Source organism: Polyodon spathula, chromosome 24 (genome assembly GCF_017654505.1).
Source record: "Polyodon spathula isolate WHYD16114869_AA chromosome 24, ASM1765450v1, whole genome shotgun sequence".
NCBI lineage: Eukaryota > Metazoa > Chordata > Actinopteri > Acipenseriformes > Polyodontidae > Polyodon > Polyodon spathula.
Window position 1 is genome coordinate 23119510 of NC_054557.1, and position 21049 is coordinate 23140558.

General features: G+C 41.6%; 1 protein-coding gene across 1 annotated transcript in view; it reads left to right on the forward strand.

Moving 5' to 3' along the window:
- The first annotated feature begins 203 nt into the window (after positions 1-203).
- The window catches only part of hsd17b8 (hydroxysteroid (17-beta) dehydrogenase 8), a 34005-nt gene continuing 13159 nt past the window's right edge, over positions 204-21049 (forward strand). Inside the window, exons 1-4 of the mRNA XM_041226076.1 lie at positions 204-293; positions 2874-3076; positions 15125-15241; positions 15418-15513. Coding sequence (XP_041082010.1) covers positions 248-293; positions 2874-3076; positions 15125-15241; positions 15418-15513 — 462 coding nt within the window. The 5' untranslated portion in view covers positions 204-247. The remainder of the gene's footprint in view (positions 294-2873; positions 3077-15124; positions 15242-15417; positions 15514-21049) is intronic.

Consider the following 21049-nt stretch of genomic DNA (forward strand, 5'->3'; position numbering starts at 1 on the left):
TTACTTAATACTATTATTAATACGATAATTGGGGAAATATCGCTTTAAACAACGTTGAGCGCGCATATCTGTTAATCAAATATCAATATTAAAATAAAGCACGTACATCGTGACTGTTCTAATAGTTTTGTGTCTTTATTGGCGATGGTTACATTATTCTTGCGGAGATTAAGAATGTCATTCTATCGGGCGGGTTTGTTGTTTTAAAAACACGTGTGTCACGTGATCTCGTTAAACTAGAGCTGTCATGGCGGCGCCCTTCAAACTTGTTTCAAGGCTGGCCCTCGTCACAGGTTTGTGTATTTCATCTACTGTATTTATTGTGTTCTTTCAAAATTGTTTTTATGGTTCACCTTCAAACAGGGGCACAAAATGTGTACCTGTCTGTCAGTCAGTGTGCCGCACTACACAGGGGGACAAGATAGCTGCCTCGATTTTGCATCAATCTTCACCAAACTTTTATCATACCCAGTTATCATGACTTTGGCTAATCTGATAAACTGTCGATGTTATGCTGATGTTTTAAAATACACGTGCGCTCTTTCTCGTTCTCCCTTTTGCTCACATACAACTTGCATCCTGCTGCCGAACCGAACCATATATGCATGACTGTATTCAAAGGTAGTGATTATAAACTTTATCATGCATTTGCTGGAACTGTTTCATTGACTAAATGCATAATTCGTATTTTCGTAATTTAATTACGTTAGAACACGTTTAATCTGTACTTAAGTTCTGGTTAAACGTTTGACATTAAAACGCGTTTTTAGTGCAGCTCATTTATTGCAAATAAAGTGGTACACTTAGTAGAAAATTCGGCCAAATTTTGCTTGTTAAGATTTAATAGGTCATTTTAAGACAAAGTGAGGAAAACACAGAAATTATTAATTTATTTATGAAATGTAGGTTAAAACGTTACAGCGTGTTACCTTTCAGCTGCGCTATGTAAATTTGCCATCACACTGCTTACAGTGGTTGGAATCACTTTATTTCGTGTCTCATGGAAAAAACATATATATGTGTGTGTGTGTGTATTTCCAGCAGGCATTTATAAACACTGCATAGCCTGTAATGGGACTCTTGTATTAAGAAACTAAGGGGAAACCATTTCTCACGACTGGATATGCTGTATATTGCAGCCGTGAAAAATGGTTCCCCCTAGCAAGTGTGCCTTCTAGGTCACTTGGAAATGTAAAATGCACACTGTCCACTCTTGACGTTCCAGCAAACATTTAGAAACACTCATAGCCTGTAATGTGACTCTTGCATTGAAAAAAAACAAGGGGAATCATTTTTCATGGCTGGATGTGCTGTGTAAGCGCAACTGAATGGTAATGCGCAGTAATATTTTAACCTCTATTTCATAAATAAATTCACAATTTCTGTATTTTCCTCACTTTGTTTGTCTTAACGAGCAAAAAATGGGCAGAATTTTCTGTTTTTTAGTGTGCGGGTTAAGTGCACTGTACCCAAGTGGTCAACAAAATGTTTAACAAAAGATACTGTTAAACTTTCATGCAGGAGTATTTCTGCTGTTATTGCCATTGTTATGCTGATCCCAGTGTGTCTCAGTATTGTGCTGATCCCTGTGTGTCTCACTATTGTGCTGATCCCAGTGTGTCTCAGTATTGTGCTGATCCCTGTGTGCCTCACTATTGTGCTGATCCAAGTGTGTCTCAGTATTGTGCCGATTCCCGTGTGTCTCAGTATTGTGCTGATCCCTGTGTGTCTCAGTATTGTGCTGATCCCTGTGTGTCTCAGTATTGTGCTGATCCCTGTGTGTCTCACTAGTGTGCTGATCCCTGTGTGTCTCACTATTGTGCTGATCCCTGTGTGTCTGTGTGTGTCTAAGTATTGCGCTGATCCAAGTGAGTCTGTGTGTGTGTCTCAGTATTGTGCTGATCCCTGTGTGTCTGTGTGTGTCTCAGTGTTGTGCTGATCCCTGTGTGTTGGAAAACATGGATCGAGAATTGATTAGCAGTTTGCTACGCATGTGGACTGGCAGAGCTATACTGGTGTTCTTTTCTGAAAAGAGACTAATATTGCAGATAGCAGACTGTTTGGTTCAAATTGCATGTACTGCTAACAATTGATAGAGCCCTTGTGTCTACAAGTTTCTTGCCCAGCATTGACTGCAAGCTAACGAGATAACAATGCTGTGGACCAGAAGGGGCCAGGCTGTAAGACTTTGGAATGCAAAGCATAAAGGGGCTAAAAGGCTCCCAGGGACTGGCGTTGGTCCCAGAGGTTCTCAGAGAGATCCAAAGAGATAATGCCACTGGAATCAAAAGGGTCTGAAGGTGACAAAAAGCAGATGTATGGACCTTTTGGGCACTAGGCGTCTGAAGAATACACTGAGTTCAGAGGTCGTCACACTAGACTACAGACACAGACACACTCACACACACACACACACACAATAAATTACAGTACCTTTGCTATTGGTTAAGTGTCAGAGAAAGGGGAGGTGGACCATCTATACAGAAGGGTATTTAATGTCATGCAAACATTGTAATGATGAGTATTCTGTTTGTCCTGTACCTGGGACCAGACTCCCTGCATATTTCAATAAACCTAACAACTGATTGAAGAAAAGGACTCTGCATTTTCTTGAATCTACTTAATCACCATCATTTTTTCAAGTTACTGCACTGTGTGTCTCAGTATTGTGCAGATCCCTGTGTGTCTTTGTGTCTCAGTATTCTGCTCAGTTGTGAAATATACTCCATTGTGCTGAATTTAGAAATATTAAAACCAACTTAAATTCAAAATATGTACTGGTTTCCTGTACTGGTTCTCAGGAGGCGGCAGTGGGATCGGGCTGTGTAGTATTGCACTGGTTTCATGTACTGGTTTCCTGTACTGGTTCTCAGGAGGCGGCAGTGGGATCGGGCGGGCGGTCTGCCAGCGCTTTGCCAAGGACGGGGCCTCAGTGGTGGTGGCTGACATCAGCGAGGACTCGGCCAGTGAGACGCTGAGGACCCTGTCACATGACCAGCAGGGGCAGGAGCACGCTGCGCTCTGTGTGGACGTGTCATCGAGGCAGAGCGTGGAGCAGCTCATCACACTCATACAGGTACAAGACAGACAGGCCACTACACCAGGTATAGAAACACCACTGTATATAGACAGGGCAGTACACCAGGTATAGAAACACCCCTGTATACAGACAGGGCAGTACACCAGGTATAGAAACACCACTATATACAAACAGGGCAGTACACCAGGTATAGAAACACCACTGTATACAAACAGGGCAGTACACCAGGTATAGAAACACCCCTGTATACAGACAGGGCAGTACACCAGGTATAGAAACACCCCTGTATACAGACAGGGCAGTACACCAGGTATAGAAACACCACTGTATACAAACAGGGCAGTACACCAGGTATAGAAACACCACTGTATACAAACAGGGCAGTACACCAGGTATAGAAACACCACTGTATACAAACAGGGCAGTACACCAGGTTTAGAAACACCACTGTATACAAACAGGGCAGTACACCAGGTATAGAAACACCACTGTATACAAACAGGGCAGTACACCAGGTATAGAAACACCACTGTATACAAACAGGGCAGTACACCAGGTATAGAAACACCACTGTATACAAACAGGGCAGTACACCAGGTATAGAAACACCACTGTATACAAACAGGGCAGTACACCAGGTATAGAAACACCACTGTATAGAGACAGGGCAGTACACCAGGTATAGAAACACCCCTGTATACAGACAGGGCAGTACACCAGGTATAGAAACATCACTGTATACTAGGGCTGGGACAATGCATCGCAGCATCTAATCGTTGGAATAACCACGGATGGATAAAGTAACCATTGATGGTTGGAAAAAAAAAACACATCTATCAGTTCATTAACAGGACCATTTTTTATTAGGACCGGCAAAATTTAAATCTACACTCTTATTCCTTACCTTTCCTTTGGTTCCTTTAAATAATAATAATAATAATAATAATAATAATAATAATAATAATAATAATAATAAAAACCTCCCCAAAAAAACAAAACCTAGAGAAGAGACTAGAGGTAGGCTGCATTTCTGGATCAGATTTTGCTAGATAAATTGTTGATTTAATTTAATTTTATATAATGCCGTCAGGCGTTTGGAAGCTTTTTTTTTTATAAAAGAACAAAATGGAAAGGTAAAATGCGCTGTTTGTGGAGTTTTAATGAGCTTCTGTGGCAATACCACCAACCTGGGGGATCATTTAGTAAGACAGAACCCGACAAAACACGACAGCAGGAACACAAGGAAAAAACAAAAGAACACCTTCAGTGACGGCTTATTTTGAAAAGAAAGTTGATCCAAAAAGCATTGTAGCAAAAGAAATGACAGGCCTGATAGTGGATCCTGTCACACAAGATATCAGACGTGTTAGTATAGTAGAGGGAGCTGCGTTAAGAAATCTGATTGCGAATCTTTCTCCTGGCCCTGTCGAAAGACAATCTCCAAATTCATTACTCTGGATCACGTACGTGCAAAGGAAAAGCTTAGACAGGATTTAAGTCAGGAGTGTAATTCCATGTCCGTCACCACCGATGTATGGACAAGCATGGCACGGGATGCGTTTTTAACAGTCACCTGCCATTACATTAAGCAAAACTGAGAACTCGAGTCAAAAGTATTACTACACAAAAATTACACGAGAGACACGCAGCTGTGAATTTAGCAGAAGCGTGACAAGAGTGAGTTGTGCAGGGCACAGTATAAATCTCTGCATTCAGAAAAGCTTGGCGGATGTACGACGAGTCCATACATTAGTGGCAGCAGCAAGGAGACTGGCTGCACATTTTAAAGAGAGTGAGATGGCAACAAGCGCTTTAATAGGAAACAAACAGAAATGCTTAAGGGGGGTGACTCGCTACAACCAAGTTGCTCGCGTGATCCCGAGCCCTCAGATGTCCTCTTCGCTGGTTCTGAGTAGTCACATCAAGTAACGTGTTTGTATAATATATTATAGTGAAGCATGTTCATTCATTCTAAGTCTCTCCATTATGTGTAGGTATCTATCTTGCCTTCGCCGTTTCTATATGTAAGTGTGCTATAAGCAAAAACAAAACAAAGATACGTACAAATAATACAAAAAATGAAAAATACATAGAAAAATACAGTAAATACAGTTAATATCACTGTACACAGGTGTTACTTCTTATTCATGGTGGCTCCCAGTAAGTTTACAGTTTCCCATCTGTCAATGGTCCTTTCTAACTGTCACTGTTGTTTTTTCCACCAAAAACACTGAATGCTATTCCACAGGATCAATACTATTACTATTAACAGTATTATTAAAACAACATAATCCCAAAAAGTGTTCCCTAAGGCCTGCCCTGACCATCCATATCGTTTCAATACAGTGGCTTTTAATTGTGCCAAATCAACTTCGACCTTCGCTTTGAGCAGCTTCTCTTCCGCTCTTTGTAGGGCTATTTTAACCAATTTCTGCATTTGAGAAAAAATTACCGAATATGAATCTAGATATGTGTCATCCCACCAAGCTGTAATTTGGAACTCCTCTGCTTCAGGTTCAGGTATATATATATATATATATATATATATATATATATATATATATATATATATATATATATATATATCCAATCTGAACTGCATGTGTTGGAGTAAAACAAAATCCTGGAGAAGTCTGACAAGTTAAATCTCCATACTTAAAATTGGTATGGTTACTCAACACACACCATTGATATTTCCCAACCTGCACTGCTTTTTTCCACCCCTCTAGTGGATGTACCTCTAATTCAGTGTTTATATTTCTATTGATTCCAGTGATTGCAGGACACCGGCAAACTACATGACTGTTAGTTTCATAACAGCATGCTTTATGCACCACACCACTCCAGTTCCCTCATCGAACTTTCCATGTAGCCTTTTCCCAAACTATCACTGTCTCATTGTGTAGTACTCCTAATCTTTTATTGTACTACCTATTTCCCTTTGAAGCCAATTCTGGATATTGGTATGTTGCTTGCAATGCTGTTCAAACATAACAGTTCGATTCGTGAAATTATACATCACATATGGTAATACTATATTCACATTATCCAAAACAGTTTTTCGTTCTGGTCCGAGAATGATTCCTTCCCGAGGTAGGGGGTGCAAAGGGGGACATACTTTGGGTTTGTCCTCCTTGCATGATGTTAATGTTATATTTTTGAGTGATTTGTGTGAACAGTTACGACTATGAATTGAAATATTACTAATTTGATTTGGATATTGATACTGATATATTGTGTCAACATCCCGTATGTCTGATTTTTTTTAAATACCTTTTTGGGTGTCCAGCCAAAACCTAACTATCTGGGTTTTCCCATTCTTGTGGAGGTTCACATATAATAGATTCATACCGTCCCTCGTGGTTCCACAGAAACCTTTGGGCATCATTATCAGATCAGGTTTTTACTTTATATCTGCAAACCCTATCACGTGATGCATCACCCGCTACAAAAATAACTTTAAATTCCCAGACACCTCCCTTTGAATCATCATAGTTCGTAATCGAGTAGGTGCATTTCTCTGGGTTTGTCGTGACTTTTGTTAATGTCCACTGGCCCTTGATTATTACCAGATATTTTCCATACTTTGTCAAGACCAAACATTTTACCGTCCTTTTTCCATGCCTGGAGCCCCAGGCTATCTTGAAATTGTAACTGCACATACTGTCCTTTCTTTATACACTGTGTCTCTGTTACCAATGTCGTTGGTGGGTCCCATCGTGCTTCAGCGAGCAGAGTGAATATGCCAATCAAGGTTGTTAGTTGGTATTTCATAATTCACCTGTGGGGACACAAAAGACCAGGTTTAGTGTATATCCTTATGCAGTTTGTGTAGGCTCAATGACCTTTTTCTGATATGGCTTTGGTCACCGTGGAACCAAAAGTATTGTATTGGTCTGCCACGTTTCTATATTGCCAATTTCAGGTTGGTTTCACCCAACTTATCCATAACCTGATATGGACCTTCCCAATTAGCTTCCCAGGCCCCGCCTTTTAGAAAGTTTTTTAGCATGACCTGGTCTCCAATTTGAAAGGAGACCCTATATGGGGGTTGAGAGGACTGTGTATTGATGTGCTGCCCCCATCCGGTTAGCAGCATCCAGAAGTTTGTTTTGGAGAGCTAATTGTACCTGTTGAAGGAATTGGTCATTAGTAACCTTGCTCGTAATAGGGATTGGGACCCCTGTGGGGTGTGCCACCCGCATTGTCCTTCCTGTCATTAGCTCAAATGGGGTATATCCTGTTGTTCGCACTGAAGTTGCTCTAATTACCATTAGCACTCCGGGCAAAGCTGCAACCCAGTCAGGTGTAGATCTACCTAGATCAGTAGTTGCTTTTAATACAGCCTTCTTGAGACCATCTTTCAATGTGCGATTCATCTGTTCAACCACACCACTAGCCTCCGGGTGGTAAGGAATGTGGAAGTGTTGTTCTACACCTAACATTTTACATAGGCAGGCCATTACCTCTGACGTAAATGCGGTTCCACGATCACTTTCCAGTCTCTTAGGGAAGCCCCATCTAGTGAAGACCTGTTCCCATAGAATTGGCTGTCGTAAGAGCATCGCATCGACGTGCAGGAAATGCCTCCACCCAGCGTGTAAACATGTCAACTACCACTAGGTTATATCTATATCCTCCTTTGGCTGTAGGTAATGGTCCTGTGTGATCAATTTGAATAGATTCCCAGGGCCCATCATTCCAATGTGAGGTACCCATTGGGACCTTGCGGCGTGCAGGAGCTGGATTCATTTGTGCGCATATTAAGCACAGCGCAAGGTGATGATCTATATCTGCTTTCATGTCTGGCCACCAGTATCATCCCTGTAAGAGGTCTAACACTTTTTGTGATGCTGCATGACCACTCATTTGATGCATGCAGATGACTAGATCCTTGCGTAAACAGTGAGGTGTCACCCAGGCAAGCTGGGGTGTGGTATGATACAATGTTCCTTCGAATACCAACAATGTGTCCTTGTATTTATGGTAAGGCTGCGGAAGTGTCTGCTGTGCGGTAATGGCGTCCGACAGGGCCAGTTTAGAATCGAGTGCCTGTGCCTTTTTCAAATCTAACATGGTAGGTGTGGCCGTGGTGACGGGTGATACATGAACAGGATCAGTTGAGGAATCCCATGGGATCCCATCAAAAGCTGCCTTGGCTAGCATGTCTGCAGTGTTATTTGCATCTCCCTGTACTGTTCTGCCTTCTGGTTGATGTGATTTGACTTTACAGATGGCTAGTGTGCCTGGTGTACGCTCATAGGCCAGATCGCAGATCTGCAAGAGCTGTGCGTAATGTGTTAGTGGTTTACCGTCGGCTGTATAAAAACCCTGTTTCTGCCACACCGGCAAGTACTCTGTAAGGGAATTGCAAACAAAGCGCTATCTGAATAGATGGTAAGCCTTCCTGTGAACTCCCTTAGTGCTGCTAGTACAGCTATCACTTCTGCTTTTTGTGCAGAGTCTGTGGGTTTACACTTTATCAGTACCTCCTTTCCAATAGCTGGAGCCCAACATGCTGCACCTGTGTGATACACGCCATTGTCGTAAAAGCGAGAGCCATCAACATGTACAGTCAGCTAGCGGGACTGTTGCGAAAGGACCAGCCTTTGCCTCCAACTGTCGTGTCATACATTCATGAGCCTCCCCTTCATAGGTGAGCATGTTAGCAAGTGTGTAGGATGCAGAGTGTTTAACTGTGATGTTTTTAGATGCAAGTTCGGTAACCCATCTGCCCCATCGTTGGGCTGACACTCTCTTCACCTGCCCTCTAATGAGCAGAGCGACTGGGGTGTGTGGTGTATGTACTATTATTTTCCCAGACTGACAAATGTATTCAGTGTGCGTCACAATCCAATGTACTGCCAAAATTTGTTTTGTACATTGATCATACAATCTTTCTACCGGTGTAAGCATACGTGAGAAGTACCCCACAGGTATACACTTACTATGCACTTCCTGCATGAGTACTGCTGACAAACTAGTGTCTGATGCGGCTGCCTCAATGATGAAGGGAAGTGTGGTGTCTGGACTACGCAGAGCTGGTGCCTGTGTTAGTGACGTCTTGAGTGTCAGGAAAGCGTTCTGTGATGCACTGTTCCAGGTTAGTGTGTCTTCCTTACCTAGGTCTCCCTTTAGATGTTCATATAGCGGTGCAGCTTTCCCACTGTAACCCTCTATAAAGTCCCTACAGAAGCCTATTATACCTAAAAGTGATCGTAAGGTTGTAACTGTGTGTGGGCGGGGCAGATTTTGAATCAACTTAATCTTTTCTGGGTCAGGTATACGTCCTCCAGCTTCCACCTGTACTCCTAAGAAACAAACAGATGATTTCATTAATGCTGCCTTTTTCGGGTTCAGCTTCATGCCGGCCTCCTCCAACAAAGTGAGAACCTCATCAAGGAGCCTGTAATGCTCCTCCCTGGTATCAGTTTGTAGAAGTATGTCATCCACATACTGGATGATGTTATCTGTTTGAGAACGACTTTGCAAAATGTTAGCCATGCATTGATGAAACAGCGTAGGACTATTATTATACCCTTGCGGTAACACAGCCCAAGTAAATTGCCTGTCCTTCAGGTAAAAGCAAACTTGTACTGACTATCTGGGTGTACTCTAATTCCCCAAAATCCATTCGAGACATCCAGTGTAGAGTACACTGTTGCTGTTCCTTTCAATTGTGACATCATGTCTGGTGTGGTGGATACCAATGCTGTAGCACTGGGGGTGTTTTTGTTAAGCTGCCTGTAATCAATAGTTAGACGCCATGAACCATCTGGTTTCTTTACAGGCCATACAGGTGAGTTTACAGTAGAGACACACTCACGTATTACTTTCTGTCTTAACAATGAGTCAATTGTCTGACTAACTGCAGCTTCTGCTTCCTTTGGATAGGGATATTGTTTCTGTGGAGGGGGATCAATGCTATTCACAACTACTACCATACCTTTAACATTACCACAATCATGCTTGTGCTGTGCCCACACTGTAATGTGACGCAACAGAATCTCAGCCAGCCGGCTGTCACCAGTATGTAGTAACTTCACAACATCATAATCTTCTGTACCCTTCACAGTAAACACTGAATGCCTATCTGGAATCATGATTGGCATCTTGATGCCCTGGGGATCGCTTGCCCCTTGCCAAATCAAACGATTAGAAAGATCAATAATCAATCGAGCGCGGGCAATCCTGTCAGCACCCAAAATACAACCTTCATGTGTACTGACCATACATAATGGTAAATCAAATTTAATAGTACCCAATTGCAATGTAATTGGGGTGGATATTCTGGCTTTGGTTACACCTACTCCTACAAGCTGAATAGTCCTCCCACTGGGTGGTAGGTCTGTATGGTAGTGAGAGAGCAAGCAGCCCCTGTGTCTATCAGAAATGTGTCTTGACGGCCTCCAGCCAAAACTTTCACACATGGGCAGCCCTCCTTGTCAGCAGTAATATCACTCACTGCTGCAATAGAGGCCTGACCCCTTCATAGGTACAGCATCTATTGATACAGTACAGCAGTGCCCTGCTGTACTGTATCAATAGATGCTTGCATGTAGGAGAGACTAAGTCTTTATATTTGTTGATTACCAACTGCCAAAACATGACGTTATCATCTGTAATTGCAACTCTTGCTGCAGCTCTCTCTTTGTGGGTATTATACGTTTGCACAAAACTTCGAATGAAGTCAGTAGGATGTTGTCCCTTTTTGGGAACAGCGTCAAGAACCTTACTGAGATCTGGTGCATGTCGATAATTAGCAGCCACACACATTAATCTAACTCTCTCATCATGTCCTGGATATTGTGGGTTAGCACCCAGTGGTGTAAATTCAGTTGGTGCAATCACTTCAACTGGTAATACTGAACTCAGGATTCTGCAACAATCCCCGTCAGTGAGATTAAACGTACGTTGTATACCACGCAGCTTTTCACACAAAGGTGTAGGATCTGTATTACCATCCCATTTGGGCAACTGTTCTTTCATCAAAGCCAATTCTGACAATGTCAAATCCCTATTGACCTGTTCATCAGCATAATCATATGTAGTTATTCCAGTTTGCTGGTCCAAAGTACCAGTTGTGTGTATCCTACGAGTCATTACAGGAGCTGTTTTGACATACTTGCCTGCAAAATTTACTCTCCCTTTCGGTTCTGTTCTTTCAGTATTGTGCCTCCTTGATTTAACATTTTCTGCAATACTGGACATATAGTCCCCTCTAGCGCCTTCCTCTTGATACTGAACCTCCTCAGGTGCTATAGCAAAGTCCTCTAACTCATCTAAGTCCTCCACCTCTTCATCCTCTTCACTCTCCTGTCTGGGATCCCAGTCCTCAGGACCATCGCTATCCTCACTATCTGTTTCTTGCTCATTATCAACCAATCCCAATGCTGCAATTCTGCGCTGCAAAACCTTATTATTCTGTCGTTGTTCTCATGCTTTTTTACGTACCTCCCTCAACTTTTGTACAATATGTCTGTCTTTGTTTTCTCCAGACACATTCCATAATTCCTTATATGCAATCCGTGCATTTTTCAAACTTGATTCCAAATTACTTGGCTTTCTCTGACAATCTATCGGTCGTTGTTTTTGGGTTGCGTTTTCCTTACGCATCTCTAATTGTTGTGTGGCAGCCAATTGCCTTTCAACCATGGAAGCACTTGTAACTGATTCTAATCGCTTAATTTCCTCATGCAAACCTTAATTTTCAACAGATAATTTCTTACAATTTTCGCTTGTAAAATCATATCTTGTTTTCAATTCTTCAATAGTTTGCCTCATTGCTCTTATGCAATTAGCCTGTTTCACTTTCTTATGCTTTTCTTTTCCATTCCGAGACACACATTCCTGCCCTATAGTATTGACTGGTTCATTACTGTCCTTTGTGTAGGGTTCCTCCTTGCCATGTTTAAAAACATAGTCTATACTCCAGATTCTCCAGTCATCCATTCGATGACTGTCACGATTATTTTTGAACATATTTGGAGTTGATCAGACTCTCAACAAAACACAACACTAGCAAAAAAAAAAAAAAAAACACACTTTTTAGTTTTGTCTTGTTTTTACCAATGTTCCATGTTTAAAGCTATGCTTAAGGAAGCATAACATTTTATTTTGGTTTATTGCACATTTAATTTACACTTTTGTATGTGCTATTGGGCTTAACTGGAACTTATTGTCTGATTGTTCCTTATTTGTACCGCCTAATGTGGACAGTTAAATAAGAGGCTTATCCTATTGCCCCCTTATCGTGATTTATAAACCAAACAGTACAAACAAAGACAAAACAAGTGTAACAAATCTTCTCAAAAACAAACATAAAACATAAATCTGAGTATGTCCGTACCTGTTGAGCAATACAAGTCCGTGTAACTAGTCCAATAAACTCTACTGGCACGTCATAACACTACATGATTTACTCATGACTTTTAGGATTCCAGAGGTCCTCTTTCATACCTAAAGTCCTAATAGTCAATACACTTTTAATTAAGCAGTCTTAACTAATTGTGTCCTCAATGTACATGAATTATCAAGTAGTCAAAAGTCCTCTTTCATACTTTACCCTTGATTCTCACTACATTCTAAAAACTGCATATAAAACAAAAAACCAGTAACTACTCACCAATGTACGTGGTTATATGTTCGATCTGAAGTCCTGATTCAAAGGTTCTCCACACCGTCTGAGCTGAAAGTAGAAACAGTCTCCTTCTGTTTGCTTTGTCCTGGTCCTCTTCATGGGATACAGGCTGGCAAAAAAGGTTTCTCCGTAATCAAGTATCAACCCCCCGGTATTTGGAAAAAAAAAGTTTCAGGAAACAGTCCGCAGGTGGCTCGCCAATGAAGTAACTTACAAAAAAATGATGGTGAGTAAGTAGATTCAAGAACATGCACAGAGTCCTTTTCTTCAATCAGTTGTTAGGTTTATTGAAATATGCAGGGAGTCTGGTCCCAGGTACAGGACAAACAGAATACTCATCATTACAATGTTTGCATGACATTAAATACCCTTCTGTATAGATGGTCCACCTCCCCTTTCTCTGACACTTAAGGTAATTTAATTTATTGTGTGAGTGTGTGTGTATGTGTGTGTCTGTGTGTGTAGTCTAGTGTGACAACCTCTGAACTCGGTGCATTCTTCACACTCCAGGAGACAAAAGGTCCATACATCTGCCTTTTGTTATCTTCTTGCGACCCCCTTTGATCCTAGTGGCATTATCCTTTTCGATCTCTCTGAAGTCTTTAGAGCATGTTCCCTTCTAGTCCACAGCATTGTTATCTCGTTAGCTTGCAGTCAGTGCTGGGCAAGAAACTTGTAGACACAAGGTCTCTATCAATTGTAAGCAGTACATGCAATTTGAACCAAACAGTCTGCTATCTGCAATATTAGTCTCTTTTCAGAAAAGAACACCAGTATAGCTCTGCCAGTCCACATGCGTAGCAAACTGCTAATCAATTCTCGATCCATGTTTTCCAACAAGGTTGAACACAGTTTACTATAAAATGGGGTTGTTGCTGTTTTGTCAAACCCAGATTTGACCAAAAAGTCTGACGCAGCTACTTAAGATCTCACGACTGAGCAGTGGAAGCTAATGGCTGAGATACTGCCTCTACTACAGCCATTCGAACTGGCTACAATACTTTTGAGTGCAGAGGAAAACATTAAGGCTAATTGTTTGTACCCACTTGCAACAAGGATAAAACACAGACTGACTGAAGTTCCTGATGAAGGGGAGACATCGTTTTCTTCAAATTCAACCGATTTACAGAGTTTGAGAGATAAGCTAGTTATCTCTCAAGTTACAGAGTTTGAGAGATAAGCTAGTGCGTAATTTGTCTCAACGATTTTGTTTACATCAGCTGAATGACCCAAGTAATGAGGTTATGCTACTGCTTTTTGTGTCATTTCTTGACCCCACAATTTCGCCATCTGGATTTCCCATCCGAACAGGCCAAAGCCCGTGGTTCTGAAGCACTGTCTTCCAAACTAGAAAATGACAGAAATCGTGCCTCTACGTACGGAAACCTTAATCCAACAAGAGATGACGATTTATGCTTCTGAAACTCAATTAAACATCAGTGAAGATCCCTGATTTGGTCCAAAAATAGCCAGACACGCTTTCCCAACCTAGCAGCCTTGGCAAAGAGCATGTGAAATATCCCTGCAACATTGGTCCCGAGCGAGCGTGTGTTCAGCAAAGCAGGGATGCTTCTGAACAAACTCCATTCTTCTTTGAAACCAGAGAATGTGGATGCCATAATATTTCTGAATAAAAACAGAAAATAAGCTCTGGAGAGAGCTCAGACTTTGTTACGTTGGATTTGTGAATAGTTTTTCTTGTGTTCCCTGTTGAGTTTTTTTTTTTTTTTTTTCCAAGACATCTTAAAGTAAGACAGTAATATTTTTAATGTTTTTGTGGGGAACTTCGCCAACAGTGTGACTAGACATAAATAATTAGAAATGTTTAGTTTTAAGTTCAACTGGAGAAACATTTACTTTACATGATTAGATTTGATGAAAACATATTGTAAGAGATTGGTGCTCTCTTTGGGTTCTTTTCCAGCACATGAACTGAGCAGCACACAGAAAACTTTGTTTTTAAGCACAGATGCGCTATTTATTTTTAAACATCCGAAAAATGAAGTACTTTATAAACAAACAGGAACATAAACTAAATACAGGACAGCTAAGCTGTTTTTCTGTCAGAACAATAGCACACTATTTTCATTTTTCAAAACAATGCCTCAATAGTAAAAAAACGCTATCATCCCAGCCCTACTGTATACAGACAGGGGCAATACACCAGGTATAAAAACATCACTGTTGCTTCCTGATCCAGTGTGTTAGCTGCTCTGTGACGGCTCTGCTTGTTGATCCAGTGTGTTAGCTCCTCTGTGATGGCTCTGCTTGTTGATCCAGTGTGTTGGCGCCTCTGTGATGGCTCTGCTTGCTGATCCAGTGTGTTAGCTGCTCTGTGATGGCTCTGCTTGTTGATCCAGTGTGTTAGCTGCTCTGTGATGGCTCTGCTTGCTGATCCAGTGTGTTAGCTGCTCTGTGACAGCTCTGCTTGCTGTGTTTCTCAGCGGCAGTATTTCCGCCCCCCCTGTGTGTGTGTCAGCTCTGCTGGGATCACACTGGACGAGTTCCTGTTGAAACTGGAGGAGGAGGCCTTCGACAGAGTGCTGAGAGTCAACCTCAAGGTAATGACCTAATTATCCTCCTCTACACCCCCTGTCCTTCTCTCACACTCTCCTTCTTCCTCTCTCCTCCTCTACCCCCATTCCTCTCCCCTCTCACTTGTCTCTCACCCTCTCCTCCTCCTCCTCCCACTCCCTCTCTCTCCCCCTCTAGCTCACTCCCTGCTTCTCTCTCTCAGGGCTCGTTCCTCCTCACTCAAGCTGTCTCGAAGGCTCTGGTTGCCAGCGGTTCCTCCAAGGGAGTCATCATCAACGTGGGCAGCATTGTGGGCAAGGTGAGAAACAAACCAGCAACAGGGACCAGAGAGAGAGAGACACAGAGCAACAGGGACTAGAGAGAGAGAGAGAGAGACACAGAGCAGCAGGGACCAGAGAGACACAGAGCAGCAGGCACCAAAGAGAGAGAGACACAGAGCAGCAGGGACCAAAGAGAGACACAGAGCAGCAGGGACCAAAAAGAGAGAGACACAGAGCAGCAGGGACCAGAGAGAGAGAGACACAGAGCAGCAGGGACCAGAGAGGGAGAAAAAGAGAGAGACACAGAGCAGCAGGGACCAGAGAGAGAGACACAGAGCAACAGGGACCAGGGAGAGAGACTCAGAGCAGCAGGGACCAGAGAGAGAGAGAGAGACAGAGCAGCAGGGGACCCAAGAGAGGCTGACTCACTGCTGCGCTAGTCCTTCTCTCCTTATCCCTTGCCCCTTCTCTCTATCTCTCTTTTGAAGACCATTTCTCTGATATGAAGTTATTTGTAAATTCTAAACACTTGATGAAAGGCTCAGCATTGACAATGTTAGTGATCAGGAGGTGTTGGATTAAGAACATTCTCAAAGATGTAGTGTAAGCTGTAGTCAAACAAAAAAACTTAATTTATATTAATGTTCCTGTGCTACAGATAGAATGGAGTTTGTATTAATGTTCCTGTGCTACAGATAGAATGGAGTTTGTATTAATGTTCCTGTGTGCTACAGATAGAATGGAGTTTGTATTAATGTTCCTGTGCTACAGATAGAATGGAGTTTGTATTAATGTTCCTGTGTGCTACAGATAGAATGGAGTTTGTATTAATGTTCCTGTGTGCTACAGATAGAATGGAGTTTGTATTAATGTTCCTGTGTGCTACAGATAGAATGGAGTTTGTATTAATGTTCCTGTGTGCTACAGATAGAATGGAGTTTGTATTAATGTTCCTGTGTGCTACAGATAGAATGGAGTTTGTATTAATGTTCCTGTTCAGATAGAATGGAGTTTGTATTAATGTTCCTGTGCTACAGATAGAATGGAGTTTGTATTAATGTTCCTGTGTGCTACAGATAGAATGGAGTTTGTATTAATGTTCCTGTGCTACAGATAGAATGGAGTTTGTATTAATGTTCCTGTGCTACAGATAGAATGGAGTTTGTATTAATGTTCCTGTGCTACAGATAGAATGGAGTTTGTATTAATGTTCCTGTGTGCTACAGATAGAATGGAGTTTGTATTAATGTTCCTGTGCTACAGATAGAATGGAGTTTGTATTAATGTTCCTGTGCTACAGATAGAATGGAGTTTGTATTAATGTTCCTGTGTGCTACAGATAGAATGGAGTTTGTATTAATGTTCCTGTGTGCTACAGATAGAATGGAGTTTGTATTAATGTTCCTGTGCTACAGATAGAATGGAGTTTGTATTAATGTTCCTGTGTGCTACAGATAGAATGGAGTTTGTATTAATGTTCCTGTGTGCTACAGATAGAATGGAGTTTGTATTAATGTTCCTGTGCTACAGGTAGAATGGAGAGAATGGAGTTTGTAGCAACTTTGGATGTAACTCTGTCGAAATTCAACTCTGAAGAATGTATTTTTCTTGGAGGGGATTTGAATTGCTCATCTAATGATAAGTTAGATAGAAATCGTATGGAGCCCCATGCCCAGTCTGCCAGGGAGATGCATAGGATTGTAGAGAGGTGGGAGTTAGAAGATGTGAGGATGAATTTTAAAGCTGATAAAAGGTAGTTTACCTGGTTGCAGATTAGGGATACCACCCTCTCCCTAGCTAGATTAGACCGGTTTTGTTGTTTTAAACACCATTTTAGCATATATAACCCCCACTGGAATATCAGACCACTGTCTTGTAATCTTTACTGTTTTAATCCCATCCTTAAAACCAAGGAGCTCACATTGGCATTAAAACATTCTTAAAATTAACACACTCCACTCATGATGAACATTTTAAGGAATGTTTTTAATTTTTTTTGGCAGAGGTGGAGAGAACTAATGAATTCTTATACTTCACTGAGGCAGTGGTGGAATGTTGGGAAGCTGCAGATCCACCAGTTCTGTCAGCAGTACACTGTGAGTCACAAAGAGCATCAGTGACTCAATGAGAGCCCTAGAGATTGATATCATGGACCTGGAGTCCACTACAGATAGCAGGCAGATTGCAGACCTCAAAGCTAGTGGCGAAGGAACAGAAAGATTGGCCCAGGTGTGGGTTCTTACTATGGGTGAATGTAATTTTATAAACATGAAACATTCTGTTCCAGCTGTACAACACTTAATATATAGGCATGATTATCATAATGACAGCATCTACGAAACAGTATGGGACAGCATAAAGCATTGGATTTTAACGGTTGTAACCCTTGTAAGTCGCCTTGGATAAAGAATAAATAATAATAATATTACGTAATTAAGTTTTCTACTCACCTATTTCAGTCGCATTTTGCTTGCCTTACGTTCTGCAAACTTGTCTGTCATCTGCTGAAGGTTTATTTTTCTGGCTCGTTCATTTTCAGTGGATATTATTGCCAATTCACAGAGTCTCTTGTCCCATTGTACTCCTTGGGTAGTTCTTAATAAGTTTCAGTTTGGAGAATGAGCATTCAGCACTTGCTACTGTAACTGGGATGGGGAGAATTAGAAGTACAGTGCAAACTTCAGAAAAACTGGACATAAAGCACTGTTGTCCACAATCAACAAGTTTGCCAAGTCATTTACTGATTGTTTAGAGATTTCTGATTTCAAACAAGATCTAAGTGAGATCATCTGTCTAGTAAAGCAGGAGAAATGTCTCTAATGGAATGATTGGCCAGTTTTTCAGCTCCTTCATACAGTCCATCATCACTTACAGTAAGTGTCTTTGGCTGTATTATGCTGAATTTATCAGTGACTGCCTGTAAACCCTGAAAGTGTTTAGCAGGTTGTGGATTGATTGTGTTGAGACACTAAAAACACATTAACTTTGAAATAACTTTCTTCATCGGCAAGCCTCTCATCTTCACGCAGCTCATCAAAATGGCATTTCACCTTCCTCAAGCACTGTCCACCCCATTTTTCAGACAGTCTAATTGCTGAATTTTTCGCATCTTTTGAATTCATTTTGAGACACAGCTAGATCTTTGGCAGCTTTGCAAAGTCATTTTGCTGCCCAATACAGCATTTACAGTTTCTAAGATTTCCATTACATGAGAGTAGATGTTGAACTTCATGCTGATTTTAACTCGGATCTCGCCAAGATAAGCACCAACTAAGACGTAGCTTTGCAGTAAACTATGTGATCCATCTGCATCTCCATCCATTTGCGTTGTTTTCCACTTGATGATGTAGATATCCTTCTGTCTGGTGTTGATTGCTGAAGTGTAATGCTGGCTCCAGGGATCAGCTCATTTTGCCTCCCCAGTGCATCGGCACACACAACGGCTGCGATGCTGGCTCTGGGGATCTGGTCTCCCCAGCGCATCAGCATGACAACCATCTGGATTGAGCTAAGTAGGGTACATTTCTGGGGTCTTCAAATGGGCACCTTCCATCCTCTGTGTTTCGTTGACTGGCTTACGATGCCTCAAGAGGGCTCAACAGTGATTCTGGTGTCCCAGCATCAACCCCCTCCATCCCCCACTCAGCTCAGCCCAGCTTACTTACCTGTACATCAGCGTTGTTTTCTTTCTATTGTGCTTGAGATCCCCATCCAGAATCTTTCCGTCTCAACCACAGCCAGTTGTTGCTCCTTTCTGCTGCTTCAGATAAGTTTGAAGCACAATGAGAAAAGCAAATTTAAAATTTTTCAGGAATATCTTTAATGCTGAAGCCTCATTGCGTTCATTGATATTTTTTTTATCAGAAGAGCTATTTCTGTCAGTGGGGTCATTATATCTACATACCGCACCCTAAGAGCAATGAGCGGTTCATACCAGAACGACCACTGGGTAGGGGGGCCTTTTCAATGTACTATTACTGGACAACTCTAAAACTGAATCGAATGCAGATAAGAGCCCAGCGTTTGATGGTGTCCAAAATAAAGTGTAGAGTCTTTCAATCACAGCGTAAATTGAATACATGATTGATGATTAATTAGGCTCCAGTTACAGGTGTATAAAATGGGAAATTACAGGTGTCAGTATTAGAGTTAAGGTGAAGGTAATTGTCTGTTACTTTTTTGTGTAGACCTTTTGTTTTGGCCCTTGTGCCTTTTGTTTAAATTTGCGCTTAAACCTGCAGTCCTCTTTCTGACGATAACATCGTGGCCGTGACTCTACCCTGTCACACTCCCTCTATATGTTTCAACAAAATCTCAATGACTTTGTCTTGTATAGTATGACTAAGATACCGAATTGAACCACTGGGCATATACTACACAAGAATTTAAGTGCGTTTTTGATTTTTTAGATGACGCCAATCTCGAACTCCTTTGACCTGTGCTACATTATAGGCAGGTGCTCTACGATCAGCAGACGAGCAGCATGGCTCGCTGTATGCGCTGTCCTGTTTAGGGAAATAACAAAGCCAGGTATGCAGTACTTTAACTCCTGCTTTTGTTGTAATATCTTAAAAGGTTTTGGAGAAATGCCTAAATAATTATAATAAAAATAAAGAAATGTACAAACTATTCCTCCACTGCTCTAACCCAAAACAGCATCGTTGAATGACTTGTTTGGCACTGAAGTACAGGGGCGCTCATTCGATCCAGGTTTCAGAGTGTGTCACAGGTGGAAGCCCCCACAAAGTGTTTTAAAAAACTTTTTGGGGCCTGCTGGGCGGAGACTTGCTGTCTGTATTTACAGAAAGTCTGGCCCAAGGAACGCTGCCCCATTGCTGGCAAAAAAAAAGGGGGATCTGTGTGACATAAAGAACTGTAGACCTGTTGCCTTGCTATGTGCAGAATATAAAATACTATCTAAGGCAATGGCCAATAGACTGAAAGCGGTGCTGGGGCATATGATACACTCTGATTAAATGTACTGTGTGCCTAACAGGTCCATTTCTGACAAAATTGTTCTGATTCAAGACTTTTTTGGACGTCTCTAGGCTATTGGGTCTCAATACAGGTCTGATTTCTCTAGACCAGGAAAAGGCTTTTGACAGGGTGGAACTCCAGGTTCTGTGGAGCACAATGAAGGCATGTGGGTTCAACCCTCGTATTTGAGCCATGATTCAGGTGATGTATTGAGATATCAGAATGTGCTGAAAATGAATGGTGGCTTAAAGGGGAACCCAAACACCCTTACCTATGTTCACACTAAACTATCCTTTGATATCATGGAAATACAATATGATGAGTCTTTTTTCAATTTCCAATTTTAAAAAGTAATTTTAATGATTACATCTGCAATTTCTTGAACCTTCTTTTACTTCCGCGCTTTCTTCCCGTGACGCCACAACGTGAACGAATCCAACATTCTGCTACTATTCACATTGAAGACAACGACACAATCCGTGATTTACTTTTAACTTGTAGTTCGGTTTTTTCCCTAATGCCACGCCGATGTGTTTTAGCTGGATGCAGCAATACAAACCAAGATGGTTTTAACCTGCATAAGTGGCCAAAGAATCC